General features: G+C 35.6%; 1 protein-coding gene across 1 annotated transcript in view; it reads left to right on the forward strand.

The window, feature by feature from the left end:
• Sgtb (small glutamine rich tetratricopeptide repeat co-chaperone beta) overlaps nt 1–17,596 on the forward strand; it is a 45,354-nt gene extending 27,758 nt beyond the window's left edge. The window contains exons 5-10 of the mRNA XM_015482169.2: nt 4,727–4,831; nt 10,842–10,980; nt 11,085–11,147; nt 13,358–13,395; nt 13,638–13,721; nt 15,249–17,596. Coding sequence (XP_015337655.2) covers nt 4,727–4,831; nt 10,842–10,980; nt 11,085–11,147; nt 13,358–13,395; nt 13,638–13,721; nt 15,249–15,360 — 541 coding nt within the window. The 3' untranslated portion in view covers nt 15,361–17,596. The remainder of the gene's footprint in view (nt 1–4,726; nt 4,832–10,841; nt 10,981–11,084; nt 11,148–13,357; nt 13,396–13,637; nt 13,722–15,248) is intronic.
• The last annotated feature ends 643 nt before the right edge of the window (nt 17,597–18,239 follow it).

Consider the following 18,239-nt stretch of genomic DNA (forward strand, 5'->3'; position numbering starts at 1 on the left):
GGTGGAGGATGGGAAAGGCAGCGGAGCACAACAGACACTAGTATGGCAATTTGTAAATCAATGGATGTGTAACTGATGTGATTCTGCAATCTGTGTATGGGGTGAAGGTGGGAGTTCATAACCCACTTGAATCAAAGTGTCGAATATGATATGTCAAGAAATTTGTAATGTTTTGAACAACCCACAATAAAAAATTTAAAAAAAAAAAATTGGGAGGGCAAAAAAAAAAAAAAAATTAAAATCAAATTCAGTTATCAAGATATAAGTAATTCCTTTTAGTTTCCTGAAGGCATTTAGTACATATTTAGTTAGAAATTTGTTGTTGTTGTTATTTTTTAAAGCCATGTCATTGTTTCTCTGTGTACCCTTTTCAGAATGTCCCTACCTCCATCCTTTTTTTTGATACCTTTACCCTTCATACCTTTTATATGCATGTGTATAGCCACATACACTGATTGGAATAGAAGATCCTTAGCAGAAAGAAATGAGACTGGGCATTTGCTGTTCTACACAATCACCTTTTGAAGATATACAGAATGAGATGTCCATGATATATCAGATTCAAGGCCTGTGAATAAGGACTCAGAATTGCCTTTCCTCTAGGATCTGGACTTCATATAGATTGCATACTTAGCTGTACAAGTCCCTCTCCCAGGGTCTGTACTTAGGTATAATAAAATCATTTTAAAAAAACTGTCTTAAAGCTTAGGCCATTAACTCCTCCTTTCTTCCCAGTAATGTTGTTACTTCATAGGAGAAATTTGGTTTGGTAGGTTTGTAATCACAGATTCAACTTCCTGAGTTGGCAAGATTTAAGACATTATCTACTTTCAGAAATGTTCCTTAGGCAACTCAAAACAGCAGGTGGAATAGCCAAGTAGATTTGAAAGCTTCCAGGACATGTTCCTGGCTCTCTGGACCAAAATATAAAATCACCCAAGGAAGAGATGTTGGTCTTGAGCCAACACCTCATTCCTCTCCTATTGTTGCTATGATACACAGTTTTGGTTCTGAATGTATTGTAATTTAGAAAGCCGAATTGGGCGTAAGTATGATTCATGGCTTTTTTTTTTCCCCCTAATGCTGGGGATTGAACTCAGGATCCCTGCATGCTGGGCAAGTGCTCTACCTTTCAGTTACACTCCCAGGCCAGTGTGAGTTCTTTTGAAATCTATTTTTTGGGAGTTTGTATGCGTGTGTCAGCCATTGACATGTCTATAATCTGGTGAAGGCTGGATTTGAAAATTTTCCCAGAGTTAAACTACTCTAAAAGGAAAACCTCAACTTGTCTGGAAGCTTGTTAATTTTACACAATATAACTTTAATAAATGCATATAGGCCTGGAGTACTTGCATTAGATGGGGAATATAAGTGACCCAGACTCATGTGTTGTTAATCTGCTCTGCGGAGGCCTGCCTCTATGGGAATTCCTCAGTGTTATGGCCCACAGATGGTTATTCATTTTCCCAAACCAGATGGTGAGGGGATTGGAAAAAAGAGAGACACATACAAAAGTACAAAAAAAGTGGGACCCGGTGGATCAGCCAAACTTCTGATGGAAGAAGACTGACTATAAGCAGACTCAGAACATTTATTATATAGGTTTAAACATCAAAAGGATTTATTGTGAGAAACCTTCTTTAAGATAAACAAAACTAAAGTTGTGGGTAAAACAGCCCCATTAGAGCTTATCAGCTTATGCCTGTAACTCTCTACCTCAGGGCAGCATTTGAACCCGAGCCTATGAACTAATGAATTTCGTGGCTGGCATAGAATCTCCCTTGAGCAGGGTGTCACCTTATCTATTGGGCGATCTTTGATTGGCACCCTTGCACTGAGAAATTCCCAAGGAACCATCCTGTTGATCAGAACTAACTATCTGTTCCCCTTTCTTTTGTTTTTAAATATTTATTATTTAGTTGTAGTTGGACACAGTACCTTTATTTAATTTATTTATTTATGTGGTGCTGAGGATTAAACCCAGGGCCTTGCAAGTGCTAGGCGAGCACTATGCCGCTGAGCCACAACTCCAGCCCCTGTTCCCCTTTCTTTTTCTTCCTATTATATGGTTAATTCTTTAAGAATTTTTGGTGGATTTATAGTTCCAGGTTCAACTTCCAGGACTGGCAATCTTACTTTTACCACTTCTCTCCAGGATTCATTTTACATAATGCATTCTGTTCATGGAGATCTAATAAATAATTAATCTATTTTCATGTCCTTTCAGTAGTTATGAAGCATAATAATAAGCTTGATGTGATATAGAAAACAGTATTAAATAATGCTAAGTCTATAATTTAAAGGATAGGAGATTAGAAAATACTTACGGAATGCTGATGATCAGCAAGTGTTAAAACTTGGAGATAAATTACATTTTAGTCAGTTTCATTGTTTTCATGTGAGCTTACTAGAGTTCAGGTAAGTCCCTGAAAGAAGTTACCTTTGGCTAATTTCAATGAAGCAGATCTTAGGGCAGTTAAACAAAACTTTTTTTTTTTTTTTAACATAGTTAAAACAACAAATGAAATTATAGGAGAAGAAGAAAGGTAAACAAAAGTAAAAATGAGAGTAGTGCTTCTCAGCATGCAGTGGGAGGGGACAGTGATGTCAGAGAGTTTGGGATAGTGTGGGGTATTTTCAGAGGCCTTTTGTCTGCAGACTCAACATAAAGGAAAGTCAGTTTCTAAGCTTGCAAGCACAAGTTTTCAGAAAATGCTTCCTTAGCCTTTATTAATAGAAGTGACCTAGGCCTTGGAGTTCCTGTATGAGGCAGTGGGGCTACAGCACTGTGCTTTGTGGGGGTATTATAAGAAGTAATTATGACACATGGCCCTGGCACCTGATCACTGTTGCTCATACATCTACTGATTTTTAGCTGCTGGCATTCCCCTTGTTTCCTGAGAATTTTTCTTCTTTTTTTTCTTGCCACATTAATTTTTTTTTTAGTTGTCAATGGATGTTTATTTTATTTAGTTATATGCAGTGCTGAGAATCGAACCCAGTTCTCACACATGCTAGGCAAGTGCTCTACCACTGAGCCACAACCCCAGCCCTTGCCACATTTTTTATTGGTGCACAATGATGAGATTTGTTGTTACATATTCATACATTCACAAAATATAATTTGCCAATATCACTCTCCAGTACTTCCCCCTCTTCTCTCTCTGTTCCCTTTCTTTTACTATCTCCCTTTGATTTTCATTGGATTCTGACCTCCCATCTTTCTCTTTTTCCTCTGTAGCTTCCACATAGGAGAGTAAACATAAGACCCTTCATCTTCTGATTTTGACTTATTTTGCTTAACATAATGACAATTTCATTTTTCTTTATGTCTGAATAAAACACCATGTGGCACATATACCACATTTTCTTTATCTTTTCATCTGTTGATAGATTGGTTCCATAGTTTGGCTATTGTGAATTGTGCTGCTATAAACATGGGCAGGCATGTATCACTGTAGCAAGATGACTTTAATTCTTCAGGATAAATACCAAGGAGTGATATAGATGAGTCATATGATGGTTCCATGCCTAGTCTTTTGAGGAATCTCTGAACTGATGCCCTTAGTGATTGTACTAATTTACAGTCCCACCAACAGTATAAAGTGTTCCTTTTTCTCTACATCCTCTTCAGCATTTATTTTTATTTGTATTCTTTTTTTTTCTTATTTTTTTATTGGTTGTTCAAAACATTACAAAGCTCATGACATATCATCTTTCATACATTTGATTCAAGTGGGTTATGAACTCCCATTTTTGCCCCAAATACAAGTTGCAGAATCACATCGGTTACACATCCACATTTTTACTTAATACCATATTAATGACTGCTGTATTCTGCTACCTTTCCTATCCCCTACCGTCCCCCGTCCCCTTCCCTCTCATCTTCCCTCTCTACCCCATCTGCTGTTGTTTAATTCTCTCCCTTGTTTTTTTTTTTTCCCTTTCCCCTCACAAACTCTTATATGTAATTTTGTGTAACAATGAGGGTCTCCTTCCATTTCTTATTTGTATTCTTGATGAATGCCTTTCTGACTAGCTGAGCATCCTTCTTAGAGTTCCTGTTTTTCTTCCTTGTTTCTCTTGTGAGTCACTTATTCCTACTTGGGAATATTACTGAGGGGATTTCACAAGCACAAGGATTTTATTCTATGGAAATATTCTTATTCCAAACTTGACATTTTAAACCTTTTCTTGAGGGACAAGATTATAAGAACTTCTGGGAGACTGAAAGAAGTTTAGTCTGCTTCAGAAGTGAATAAATGGAAGGATCTGTCTGACTGTCAGTGGACTGGGGTATTGCTTTTATTTGTACTTGAACCCTACTATGAAAATGATCAGTTGACTGCACAGTGTGATCTCTGCAGCCCTTCACAGCATGCACTCACTCTGTGTGCTTAATAGTCCGGGTGCCCTGTTTGTCTCAATTTTCTGTTTGGGAAAATTAGAAAAATAGTAAGTAGGTAGGTAGATAGAGTGTATGACTTATATAGTTTATCTTTTCTGTAGCAAAGAGTGAAAAGAAGCTTGCATATTTGTTTTCTGAAAAGAATTTTCTGAGCTTTTAAAAAAATTTGATCATATAATTATCTTAGTATAACTGAGAAATTTAGTAGGAGTGAGTAACCATTTGGAATAAGGAAAATGTAGCTTTTTTAGTACCTGAATATCTAAATTAGTGTCTCGGTAGCTACTTACAATAAATCTCTCTTTTTTTTTCTTTTAGGGCTGCTGCTCAAAGCAAATTAAGTCACTACACAGATGCAATAAAGGATTGTGAAAAAGCAATAGCAATTGATTCAAAGTACAGTAAGGCCTATGGGAGGATGGGGTAAGTTCTGGGAGAATGTTCAAAGTTGTACCAAGTAGTATCAGAGACACTGTTCTTAATGGTTTGATTATGAATTTCCTGTTTAGTATTACCCTCTCTGAATTAATAAGAAGATAAATATAAGGGAGGAATTGACTACAAATTTTGTGACTTGAGAGTAAGGTGACTAGTTATCTTATGACTGATTGGTTATTGAAGAAGATGGTATAACCACACAAGCAGAGTCATTTCTTGTCCATAACCACAAATCTAGATGAGTACCCAACACTGGTAGACAGTCCTATTTTTCTTACATCAAAATTCATTCACCTTTTCATTCTCTCATGCAACTATTTTGCACCCACCCTTCACATTTCCACTGCTCCCCTTCCATGGTGACTCTCAGTTGATACTGCTTTACACTTAATTAAGAAAATAGACCTATTTTGAAGAGTAACAACTCATCTTCCTATTTCTGAGTCCACCAATCTACTTGCATTTGCATCTACAAAGATTGCCTTTTTTCTATAGATTGCCTTTTAAAATGGAAGGGTTCTTAAGAACATCACTTCCCTCCATATTTTAAGATCTCATTCTTTTGTACTTTTGACGTCATACTTGTAATTATCCCCTTTATCTTCTACAACACTAGTTTTCCATCTCTAATAGATAATCGCTGGCATGTGCAAACATCATAGACTGGAATCATCCCGTGTTCCTCTCCAGCTGTTGTCTCACATCCCAGTTCTTTTCTCTGTAAAGCCCCTGATGATTATCTGTACCTCCTGTCTCATCTGCATCATCTCTTGTTCCTTATTCATCTCATCCAGCAGGCCTTTTGTCTATGTGATAGCTTATTTTGTCAACTTGACTGGGTAGAGGATCCCCTTTGTAAAACATTTCTGGGTATATCTATGTGAATATTTCTGGAAGGAATTAGCATTTGAATCTGTAGATTGAATAAAGATCATCCTCCCCAATGTGGGAGGGCAGCATGCAATCCTTTAATGGACTAAATACAACCAAAAGGCAGAGGAAGGGTCCATTCACTCTCTCCTCCAGCTGGGCATCCATCTTCTCCTGCCCTTGGATCAGTATTCCTGGATCTCAAACCATCGGCTCTTCTGGTTCTCAAATCTTCTGGTTTGGACTCTACTACACCACTAATTTTCCTGTACCTCTGGTTTACAGATGGCAAATAGTGGCACTTCCTACCTTCCATAATGAGCTAATGCTTCCTAATAAATCTTTCCATATATCTCTCTTTATACTATTGGTTTCTGTATTAGTCTGGATAACCCTAATACAGTCACTCTGTTGGTGAGATCACCAGTTTTTGGTATTTTATTGGAGCTAGTATTCAGTTCTGTATCTTCACCCTACCACATTTATATTATTTGGTGCAATTATCATAAGTTTGACAGATTTCATCCTCTATGATTTATCACACTTGCCTTGTTTTCCTTCTACTTCACTGTGTGCTCTTTTCTAGTCTTCTTCTTCTTCCTTTTTCACCTCTGAAAATGATGTTTTTTTCAGGGCTTTATCCTCTTCTACTGCTGTTTCTCTTCTGATTGCATCCTACCTGAGACTTTTTTTGGGGGTACTTGGGATTGAACTCAGGGGCACTCAACCACTGAGCCACATCCCCAGCCTTAGTTTGTATTTTATTTAGAGACAGGGTCTCACTGAGCTGCTTAGCACCTCGTAGTTGCTAAGCCTGGCTTTAAACTTGCATTCCTCCTGTCTCAGCCTCCCGAGCTGCTGGGATTATAGGTGTGCACCACCATACCTGGCCTGCCTTGCCTCAGACTTTTAAAGTCCATTTGTAGTTGTTACTCATTATTTGTAGGTTCTGTATGTATGATTTGCCTTTTTGATAAAATTTATGTGTAATCCACAATTCAATATTGATTTATGGTCATTGATTCTGTGGTCACTTATGAACATTCACAAGTAGTGAAAATTTCGAGTTTTCTGATGTGTGTTACTGTCTGAGGTAGATAACATGATAGTCTTCTTTTTTATTTTAGCTCACGCTGAAACAGTCTATTTGGTGGTACATTGTTTTTGTATTTTTAAATCTTTTGTGATTTTGATGCTTATGGTAGTCCGAAGTGTAGGCCGAAGTGTTCCTAAGTGCAAAAAGATTGTAATGTGTCTTATGGAGAAAATACATGTGTGAGATAAGTTTTTGTTTAGGCATGAGTTAGACTTGTGGCAGTGATTTCAGTGCTAATTAATAAAAAATGTATATTAAATAAGGTTTATTTAAACAGAAACACATATACAACAAAGTTATGTATTGATCAGGTGATGAAAATGTTCACAGAGTTTCACAGGAACCTAACCCCATACTTTCACTAGGAACAATTTAGTATTTGCTAATTCATGGAGGCTTTATAGAACATAACTCTGTGAATGAGAATCAACTATATATGTTGTTGGATCTCTTAAATTATATGTCTGAACTTCAAACTCATATATTCAACCACTTCTCATTATGTTCAGATATTTAATAGGCATTTTGTTTTAAACAGAGCTCTTGTTTCATTCTTAAATCTTCCCATCTCAGTAAATTATACCATCATTCATCTACCTAGTGTTCAGGTTAAAAGCTGAGGAGTCAGTCTTTATTCATATTACACCTGGCACATCTAATATATTAGCAAGTCCTTTCTATTCTAGTTTCTGAGTGTATCTTAGACACAGATATTGAGCACTCTCTTGCTTACAGGCCTAGTCCAAACTGTATTCTCTTACCTAGACTACTGCAGTCACTTCCTAACTCGTCTCCCTGCCTCCATTCTGCCTCTCACCCTGGCTGATCCTCTAGAGAAGGCAGAGTGAGCTTTCTAGAATACATAATTTAGATCATGTCACTCCACTACAACTAGAATAGAGTCTGAGCTCCGATGATCCTATATAGCACCTGACTGCTCTGACAGCATCTATTTCTTTTTTTAAATTTATTTTTATTTATATATAACAGCAGAATGCATTACAATTCTTATTACATATATAGAGCTCAATTTTTCATCTCTGGTTGTATACACAGTATATTCACACCAATTTGTGTTTTCATACATGTACTTTGGATAATAATGATCATCACATTCAATCATCATTAATTATCCCATGCCCCCTCCATTCCCCTCCCACTCCTCTGCCCTGTCTAGAGTTCTTCTGTTCCTCCCATGCTCCCTCTCCCTATCTCACTATGAATCAGCCTCCTTATATCAGAGAAAACATTTGGCATTTGTTTTTTTGGGATTGGCTAACTTTATCTTCTCTAACTCCATCCATTTATCTGCAAATGCCATGATTTTATTCTCTTTTATTGCCGAGTAATATTCCATTGTGTATATATGCCACATTTTAAAAATCCATTCATCTGTTGAAGGGCATTTAGGTTGGTTCCACAATTTAGCTATTGTGAATTGTGCTGCTATAAACATTGATGTGGCTGTGTTCTTGTAGTGTGCTGTTTTTAAGTCCTTTGGGATAGACTGAGGAGAGGGATAGCTGGGTCAAATGGTGGTTCCATTTCCAACTTTCCAAGAAATCTCCATACTGCTTTCCATATTGGCTGCACCAATTTGCAGTCCCACCAGCAGTGTATGAGTGTACCTTTTCCCCACATCCTCATCAACAATTATTGTTGTTTGTCTTCATAGCTGCCATTCTGACTGTAGTGAGATGAAATCTTAGAATAGTTTTGATTTGCATTTCTCTAATTGCTAGTGATGATGAACATTTTTTCATGTGTTTGTTGATTGATTGTACATCTTTTGAGAAGTGTCTCTTCAGGTCCTTGGCCCATTTATTGATAGGGTTATTTGTTTTTTTGGTGTCTAGTTTTTTGAGTTCTTTATATACCCTAGAGATTAGTGCTCTATTTGATGTGAGAAGTAAAAATTTGCTCCCAATATGTAAGTTCTTTGTTCACCTCACAGATTGTTTCTTTTGCTGAGAAGAAACTTTTTAGCTTGAGTCCATCTCATTTATTGATTCTTGATTTTAATTCTTGTGCCACAGGAGTCTTATTAAGGAAGTTGGGGCCTAATCCCATATGATGAAGATTAGGGCCTACTTTTTCTTCTATTAGACGTAGGGTCTCTGGTTATATACCTAAGTCCTTGATCCATTTTGAGTTGAGTTTTGTGCATGGTGAGAGATAGGAATTTAATTTCATTTTGTTGCATATAGGTTTCCAGTTTCCCAGCACCATTTGTTGAAGAGGGCTATGTTTTCTCCAATGCATGTTCTTGGCACCTTTGTCTAATATAAGATAATTGTTGTTTTGTGTGTCAGTCTCTGTGTCCTCTAGTCTGTACCATTGGTATTTGCTAATTCATGGAGGCTTTATAGAACATAACTACCTAGTGTTCAGGTTAAAAGCTGAGGAGGTAGGAGGATCTTATGTTTTGGTGCCAATACCATGATGGTTTTGTTACTGTTGCTCTGTAGTATAGTTTAAGGTCTGGTATAGTGATGCCACCTGCTAAGGATTGTTTTGAACTATTCTGGGTCTCTGATTTTTCCAGATGAGTTTCATGATTGCTTTTTCTATTTCTATGAGGAATGTCATTGGAATTTTTATCAGAATTGCATTAAATCCGTACAGTGCTTTTGGAAGTATGGTCATTTTGATAATATTAATTCTGCCTATCCAAGAGCAAGGTAGATCTTTCCATCTTCTAAGGTTTTCTTTGATTTCTTTCTTTTAGTGTTCTGTAATTTTCATTATATAGATCCTTCACCTCTTTCATTAAGTTGATTCCCAAGTATTTTATTTTTTGACATCATCTCTTTCTACATTATTTTCTGTGCTTCTTCCTCTTCAGTCTTTGTCTTATACTTTAAGCATACCAAGCTTTCATCTTTTTTAGGGAATTTGTGTTTACTGCTATTTCTATTTAGAATATGCCTCCCCTGATTTCCTGGTAACCGCTTTCTTCATGTCATATAGGTCATCTCAGTGTGGCATTTTTGAGCAGCTCTTTCTTTATTCTCTTTAGTATCTATTCTTTTTGATTGCATATTTCATGCCTGTCCTCCCCAAGTAGAATGAGCTTTTCTTAACGTGAGAAAATTTATCTTTTTCATTGTGGAATCCTGAGTATTCACAATAGTCCTGGTATATAATAAGACTTTAATAAATATTTATTGACTGTTTATTAAGGTTGGGTACTCTGATTAAGTATCTTTCAGGGTTGATGGGTGGAAAACTAATTTGGTTGTGAGAATTTCTCTGTGGTTGATTAATCAAAAGTCTGTGAGGTAAGTCAGAATAAGAAAAAAAAAATGGATTAATATGTTAAAAACAATCTCAGCACAAACAAAACCCCCCAATACTATCTTTCTATATATAGCATTATTGTTTCATTCTGAAGTAATTTTCCAATAAATAAATTATAACTAGGTGGAGACAAACATTAACATTTAATAACTAATTTTTATTTGTGCCTGGGTAATAATTTGTTATTTGAGTTGTAAAGAATGCTAATTTTCTCTATTTAACAAAAATGTCTTGTTCAGGATAGTCATACTTTTTAAATAGAAAACTCATATTTATGGTTGCTGAAAGACACTATTAGGAAGAAAGAATGTGGGATGTTTTGAAGCATAGATATATTTTAGAGTTTTTAAAAATAGAACTAGCATCATGGATTTACATGACCACAGGGTTGTCAGCACAAATCTTTGCAGAGTTCACTCCAGGCATTCATAAAGCAAATTACCTCAATATTAGGCTTAAAAAAGGGAAAGGCAGATAAAGGTCATCTCTAAAGCATTTGTTCACAATCCGTATAGTATAACCAAACTTTTCAGCAAGCAGAATAGAGAGAAATACGATTTATAGAATCTTGGAATTAGAGGGAATTTTAGTGATACTCTTGTGAACCACAGTACAATATTAATAAGTTAAGTATAATATGAATTTGAATTATTAAGATTTGACTTTGTGATTTCCTGATGTTCTTTAGCATAACTCTTATACTCTATATTTACCCTGTATTTTTTTCAGGCTGGCCCTCACTGCTATGAATAAATTTGAAGAAGCAGTTACAAGTTATCAAAAGGCATTAGATCTTGACCCTGAAAATGATTCCTATAAGTCAAATCTGAAAATAGCAGAACAGAAGTTAAGAGAGGTATCTAGTCCTGTAAGTTGTTAATGCAGAATGAGTGAAATATTTTCTGTCATTCATAATTTATTGAAATTAATTTTTAGTGGTTGGAATGATTCTTAGATATAACTCTTCCACAGACAGGAACTGGATTGAGCTTCGACATGGCTAGCTTGATAAATAATCCAGCTTTCATTAGTATGGTGAGTATATCTCCTTTTACTGACTGTTTTACCTAGAGCTATATTTCCAAACTTTCATTTTTTCCATAGTCTTTTAAGAGATGGGGGTCTTGCCATGTTGCCCAAGCTGTCCCCGACTCTTTAGTTTAAGTGATCCTCCTGCCTTTGAGTAGCTGGAATTTCTGGCTCAGGACTTTTTAGAAGGGAGCTTCTGTGATGGTGGTAGTGAAATACCGGGGGCAGAGGCTAAGACAGGGATGCTTCACCGGTCTACTGCCTCTGAAAGAAGACAGGCATGGATGTCACAAAGCCCCTAAATTCCCCACAGTGGAATGAATATAAAACTCTGTGAACATGTGTGCTTTTCTAGGAGAAAACCATGTTTTTCATCAGATTGGCATAGGAATCTGCAATTACACTGAAGGTTAAATTTCTTACGTGAAACTGGTCCTAGGAAGATATATCTAAGAATTTAAGTCTGAGAATTGAGGCTATAGTGGTTCTTTAAGCTTGTCGCTCAGCATTCAGCTTAAGCAATTATTTGGGGTTGCTTGAGCTATATAGTTCAGTGGTAAAGTGTTTGCCTAGCCTGTGTAAAGCTCTTGTTAACCAGCACCACAAGGAAAAAAAAAGTGTATCTGAACTTTTCATGTCAGACTCTCATATATAAATTCTATTATACAAACCAACAAAATAATTTAGGAATCTTTTGGAAAACATACATGCTTTGATCCATTGTGTGGTAAATTTGATTTAGTGGGTATAGGCTGTTACCTGGGCATACAAAGCTCCCTAGAGAACTGTATACTTTGGATGAGGAAACATTCTGTCATACCTGTGCCCCTGGAAGGCAGGAAATCAGTTCTTATTTATCTTTGGTTTCTTCAAATAAATGTCATGGATCCATCCAAAGCAGTTGAAATGCAGATGACTCACTTCCAGTGAGATTAGGAAGTCTTTTGAGCGTTGGTAGTACCTCCACCCTACCATCAAATTTATTACCAGCTTGCTGGCAAAGAAGTCTTTAATGTTTGTGACATTTTTTAAACCCACTACCCACTTTCAGGATTCAGGTTATGCTATTGTCTTTATGTAAGACATAAAAATGAAATTCTTTTTAGATTTGACTTAGGCTCCAAAGTGCTATGTGCCAAAATAGGGCATGACACCACCATGCAGGAGTTAAATAAGGCAATGATTAAAAACGTATTTTTGACTCTTAAAAATTGAGTCAGGGCTACTGAAAGCGGTAGTGCACACCTGTAATTCCAGCTTCTTGGGAGGCTGAGGCAGGAGGATCTTATGTTCAAGGCTTGCTCAGGCAACTTAGCAAGACCCTGTCTCAAACAAACAAACAAACAAACAAAACAAAACAAACAAACAAAAAAAAACACTGGGAATATATAGGTCAGTGGTAAAATGACCCTGGGTTTAATCCCCAGTACTTGGGTCAGGGCTGATGATATAACACATGCTTAGCATGTGTGATGCCAAGGAATTGAGTAGCTGGAATTTCCGGCTCAGGACTTTTTAGAATGGAGCTTCTAAAAGCTCCCTTCTAAATTCCCTGCTAAAAGTCAGCTTGATAGATAAGAAATGGGGTTTTGGAGAGTTATTAAGTTTCAGAGCCCTGCTTCATGCATGAAGTGGGAATCCTGCTTTCATCTCAGTCCTACTGAGAAAGGGCTTTTCTGGTCCATTCTGAAAGCCACACAGAGCAGTCACATCCAAAGGGTCTTTTGGGATGGACCCTTTCAAGTGTAGGAGATTTTTTTTTATACCTTTTTTTAAAAAATATATTTTTAGTTGTAGATGGACACAATACCTTTATTTATTTTTATGTGGTGCTGAGGATGGAACCCAGTGCCTCACATGTGCAAGGTGCGCGCTCTACCGCTGAGCCACAAACCCAGCCCCAGATTCTTTATACTTTTAAAGTTTCGATTTTTCCTTTTGGGTTAATTGATCTGATCAGCAATAGTAAGTGAACTGCTATCAATAGCTTTAGTTTATAGTGCTATTTATAGTATTGAATCTCATTAGCCTTGTAATATTTTTAATGTCAGTTTTCCCAATATCTCCTATTTTTACCTTCCCATTTACTTTGTGTAGCACTGAGTCTCTACAGGATGCTAGTACTTACATGGTTTAGCTTTCATACCTTTAAAAAAATCTTTGTTAAAGATCCCTATTAACTACCTTTAATGGGAGGTACTATTTTTCAATTCCAGGCAGCAAGTTTAATGCAGAACCCTCAAGTTCAACAGCTGTAAGTACACAGAAGGAGCTTGTTACATTTTCCTCTTCTACTTGCCAGTCTTTTAAGTTGAGCACAGTAGCTAAAATATGATAATACTTCCCTGAATGCCAGTCATTTAGAATTTGAAACTACAATTTGATCTAACCTCTTACATAATGTAGCCTTAGCTTTTTTTTTTTTTTTTTGGTCCAGTTACCCTATTTGTTAAGAATATATCCTAATCTCAGTGATACATCTTTTGCATACCATAGAATGTCAGGAATGATGACAAATGCCATTGGAGGACCTGCTGCTGGAGTTGGAGGCCTAACTGACCTGTCTAGCCTCATCCAAGCGTAAGTCTCACTTAAAACAGAAGTAATGAAAATTTATTTTCTAAGGTGAGGGGCAAGGGCTTGCTGCTGTTGCTGCTTTTTAAATCTTTTACTGTTAATATCATTGGTCTCCTTAAAGTTATTAAAACTGAAAACAGTTCATAAGTAGGAGTAACTTTTCAGATTGAAAGGCAGGAATCCAAAAAACATGATGAGTCATCTATCTAGCTCTGTCTTTTAAGAAGAGCAATCACAGGTGTTCAGTATACATTTTTCCCTTCCCAATGGATCTTAAAGTATCAGAAAAATCTTGAAGGACAGAAATTAGAAGTAGGCAATTTACATCTCTATTCAATAGGTAGAAAAACTGAGGTACAAGTTAGTGATTTACTCAGGAGTTCAGAGCATCAATGGCAGGGTTTGGTGTATATTTATTCTTTTGATTTGCAGCCTAATTTTTTGTTACTTACTTTGTTGTCAGTATGAAATTAGGGTCCTCAGTTTCTTACTTGGGGTTATTAGTACTATCATCTTCATAGATAGAGGGGCCTAAGGATTGGTGACCTGCTACTTATAAGGGCATAGAAACAGTAAGAATCTTAAATCCAAATATATTATAATCTCATATGTAAAGTAGTTAATCTTCCATTTTTACCAATGAAGACCCAAGAAAAAGTTTTTTTGACAGACTTGAGTAACTACTCAGGGATATAAAAGTCAAATATCCACCTAAAATATATTTTTATATTGTGTTTAGTTCAGTGGTAGAATATTTGGTGAGCATTTCCAAGGCCCTGGGTTTGATCCCCAACACTGCAAAAATAAGTGAAAATAAATAAATGAAATCATGTTACATGTATTAATGTTCACACCTTTACTCAAATTTTTCAGTATCTGTTATCACTAGAGAAATTTGTTATATCTTCTCATTTGAGCCCATTTCTTTTACTTGTATCCAGATTGCTTAAGATAGTTTGCTTTTTGAATATGTGTCTGATGTAGTCAACTGGAAGTTTTATATGATGCCACAAGTACCGTTTGCTGTTTTTGATCATGATTATAATCTCTTAGAATACTGTATTTTTAGAGTGATCTTTAACATGATTATTATGATTCTGACACATATAACTGAGGTCACAAATTTAGGAAACTTCTTTGCCTTTTTAAAAATCTGTTGTTAGGTAACGTCTGTAAGTATCTCAAACTGTCACACCTTGTCCTATAAGAAAGTAATAAGACTTTAAAAGAGTAGAGTATATTACCATAAATGCATTTCCTGAGCCCTTTGCTTATTGTGGATTCACCCAATCCAGGCACTCATTTTTTAGCTTGGGTATTTTGTTTTCTTCATTTGATCTTAGAAGGTTGAGAGTCAGTGTGTACACTATTAATAATGCTATATGTATAATGCTATTGGGAAAGTCATGATTCTAAAACTTGTTTTATAGGAAAAGTTTCTTTTAGGTAGTCTCACATCTTCTGAACTTATTTTTGCATGGATATTATATGACTGGAAATTCCCTAATTTATTTTGCTTCTTTACTACAGGGGACAGCAGTTTGCTCAGCAAATACAACAACAGAATCCTGAACTTATAGAGCAACTGAGAAATCACATCCGGAGCAGATCCTTCAGCAGCAGCACTGAAGAACATTCCTGATTTGATCAGAATATGGCCCAGAATATAAATGTTTTATGGCTCCAAAGTATTCACTGTAGATAGTAGCCAAAAACAAAAAACAAAAACAAAAGCACCATATCTGATGTGTGAGAATAATGAAGGAAAACCTCTTGTGTATATTCTTAAAGAATAATTCTGTTTAGATAATAGGTTTATCACAAACAGAGGTGAACATAACAGACTCCTTTGGAAGCAAATGATTAGTAGCCTTGTTAAGTGTCAGTATGGCACTGGAACAAGGTTCCATCCATTTTGAAACTTTTATCATATTTGTATATTAGACTTACTAGCAGAGTATATTTATTGAACAGTAGGACTGTTTATTGGTGAGTTCTTTAGCTCTTAATTCCCTTCAGGAAGGTTTTTTTTTAGCAGGAAGATAGGACTAAGTGGAAAAGTATCCTATGCAGGTTGAAAAGAAATATATTTGTCACTTGACAAGCGTGTCAGGAAAAGAAACTTATTACATAGGTTTAGCTTTGATAAGCGCTGTCAATATATGTCATAGGTGTCAGTACTGTTTTTGATGCTGCTGTCTTGATGAGTGACAGGGAGTCTTTAAGAGCTTGTGGAAAGCAGTTATTTGGTACAAGGGATGCTATGAAGAGAAAAAATAATGTGAATTTATATGTAAAGTAAAGGTAGGATGCTCAGGTTTTTTGCATAGTTCTTAAATAATCTTGTCTGCAGTTTAATATCAATAACATTAGCATGGCCAGTTATGATAAGTATATAATGAAATAACACTTAGAAATCCTTATTTATACTGATTAGGTTAGTGATATGTAACTGTTCAACTTAATTACCACAATTTCCCTGGTGGTAAACTTAGGTTTGAAAATTATCAAATATACCTATATTTAAATAAGCCAATGGCTTGACCCTAAGTTAAGGATTTTCTAAGTGAAATTTAATTATATACTCATAAACATTGATTTTTTTTTTAAAAAAGTAATAATTATTTGATGGATTAAAAAATGCATCTATTAGTAACATTGCTTGTTCATGCAATCCTCTGCTATAATTTGGCTTGGCATGCCAATCTTATGCTTAACCTTAATTTGAGGCAATTTAAATATAACAGGAGACATAAAATTTTTTATTATAAATTAGATGCCATATTGGTTGGTAGGGGAAATGCCATTAGGTACTAATGGCATGGTTTTAAATACAGGGGAAAACAAGACAAGTCTAATTCCAACTGGGATTTTGTTGTTAATCTTGAAATTGGTGAAGTGGGCTAACCTGTAATGAGTTTATAAGTGTTATGAGGGAAAACTGAAAAAGAAGGTAATTTAAAAAATTTGTAAAATTGATGCAATAAGGACCTTACTATAACAGTTCCAAAAAGACTATTTGATACACTGAAGTTTCTCCTTTTTTTCCCCCCTTTGTGAGATAAGAACCATGAACCATGGTTTTGTAATTTCAGTGTAATCATCTCCTGGGGGAATTCATTATATATGCAGAATGAGGGCCACACTATCAATTTTTACTTAGTAAATACTGTATTAAGACGTAGGAATCAGCATTTTAAGTAGTGTACCGGTTTAGAGGTAGGTCCAAGGACTCAAATTTATAGCAATATTAGATTTCTCCCCAACTAGACCAACAAATACTTATCCACTTGGACTTGGGCCAAAATGAAAGAACTGTGTGAACCTATAGTTAAGGCCAGAGAATAACAGGCCCTCTGAAATTAAATTTCCTATATTGCATCTAATCCATCTTAATTTTTTACGAAGTTACACACAGCTCCTAGTGTTTAAGTGTTATAAAAGAATGAAGTACTAATCAAACAGGAGTTACAGTTGTGATTAAAAAGAACAAAGCTGATCCTTAAAACTAGTCATTTTTATTCAGTGTTTAATAAGTTAATGTTTTTAGCATTCCTATTTTGAGTGCATTAAATATTCTTTTAGATCAATAAAATTTGATAAGCCTGTAGCTAACTATGAAAATAGAATATACAAATTAATAGTCTATTATCAGAAATTAAAGAGGAGGGCTGGGGATGTAGCTTAGTGGCAGAGAGATTATGGGAAATGGTGGGTTTATACATCTCTAGCACAAAGAGCAAAAAAAAAAAAAAAAAAAAAAGCAGATATACCCGAGACCCTGTAGACATAAAAGGGTAATTATAAACACTATGACTAACTCTAGATCTATATATTTTACAACTTAGATGAAACAGACATTCTTTCTAAGGTAAAAACTACCCAAGCTCACTGGAGAAACAGCCTGAATAGACCTATATTTTACAAAGTTGAGTTTATAGATAAAAAACCTTCCAAGAAAGAAAACTATGGGCCAGATGACTTTAATGGTGAACTCTACTGAACACATAGGGGAGAAATTAACATCAAATCTACTCATTGTGTTCTAGAAAACAGAAGAGGAAGAAACACTTTCCAACTCTTTTTTTTTATTTTGGCCAGTGGTACCTGGATAACAGAATCAAAGAGAATAGTAAGAAAACACTTTAAAACACTGCCTTCATGTGCTAGCATCTGTAGTTAAAGGGAGCCATTCTTTTAACATGAAATTATGGGAACTGGTGTGTTCCATTTCATGCTGTTTCTTTGAGAATATATCACCCAAAACAAAATATTGTCAATCTAGATGACACCTGTCCACTTATGTGGATTCCATTCAAGGCAAGCCAGCTTTACTCTTCAGGTCCCTTCATCACTTTGGAATCATTGCATTAGAAGCCATTTCAAGAAAGTTTTGTGTGATTTGATTGTACTAGATATTTTTAAAATTATAGAGAATATTATTATTCCTTGTCTGGAAAATATAGTCACTTCTCAGAGAAAAAAAGAGGGCATTAAAATAAATCTTTATATACAGACATT

The sequence above is a fragment of the Marmota marmota genome, unplaced genomic scaffold, assembly GCF_001458135.2.
Source record: "Marmota marmota marmota unplaced genomic scaffold, marMar, whole genome shotgun sequence".
Lineage (NCBI taxonomy): Eukaryota > Metazoa > Chordata > Mammalia > Rodentia > Sciuridae > Marmota > Marmota marmota.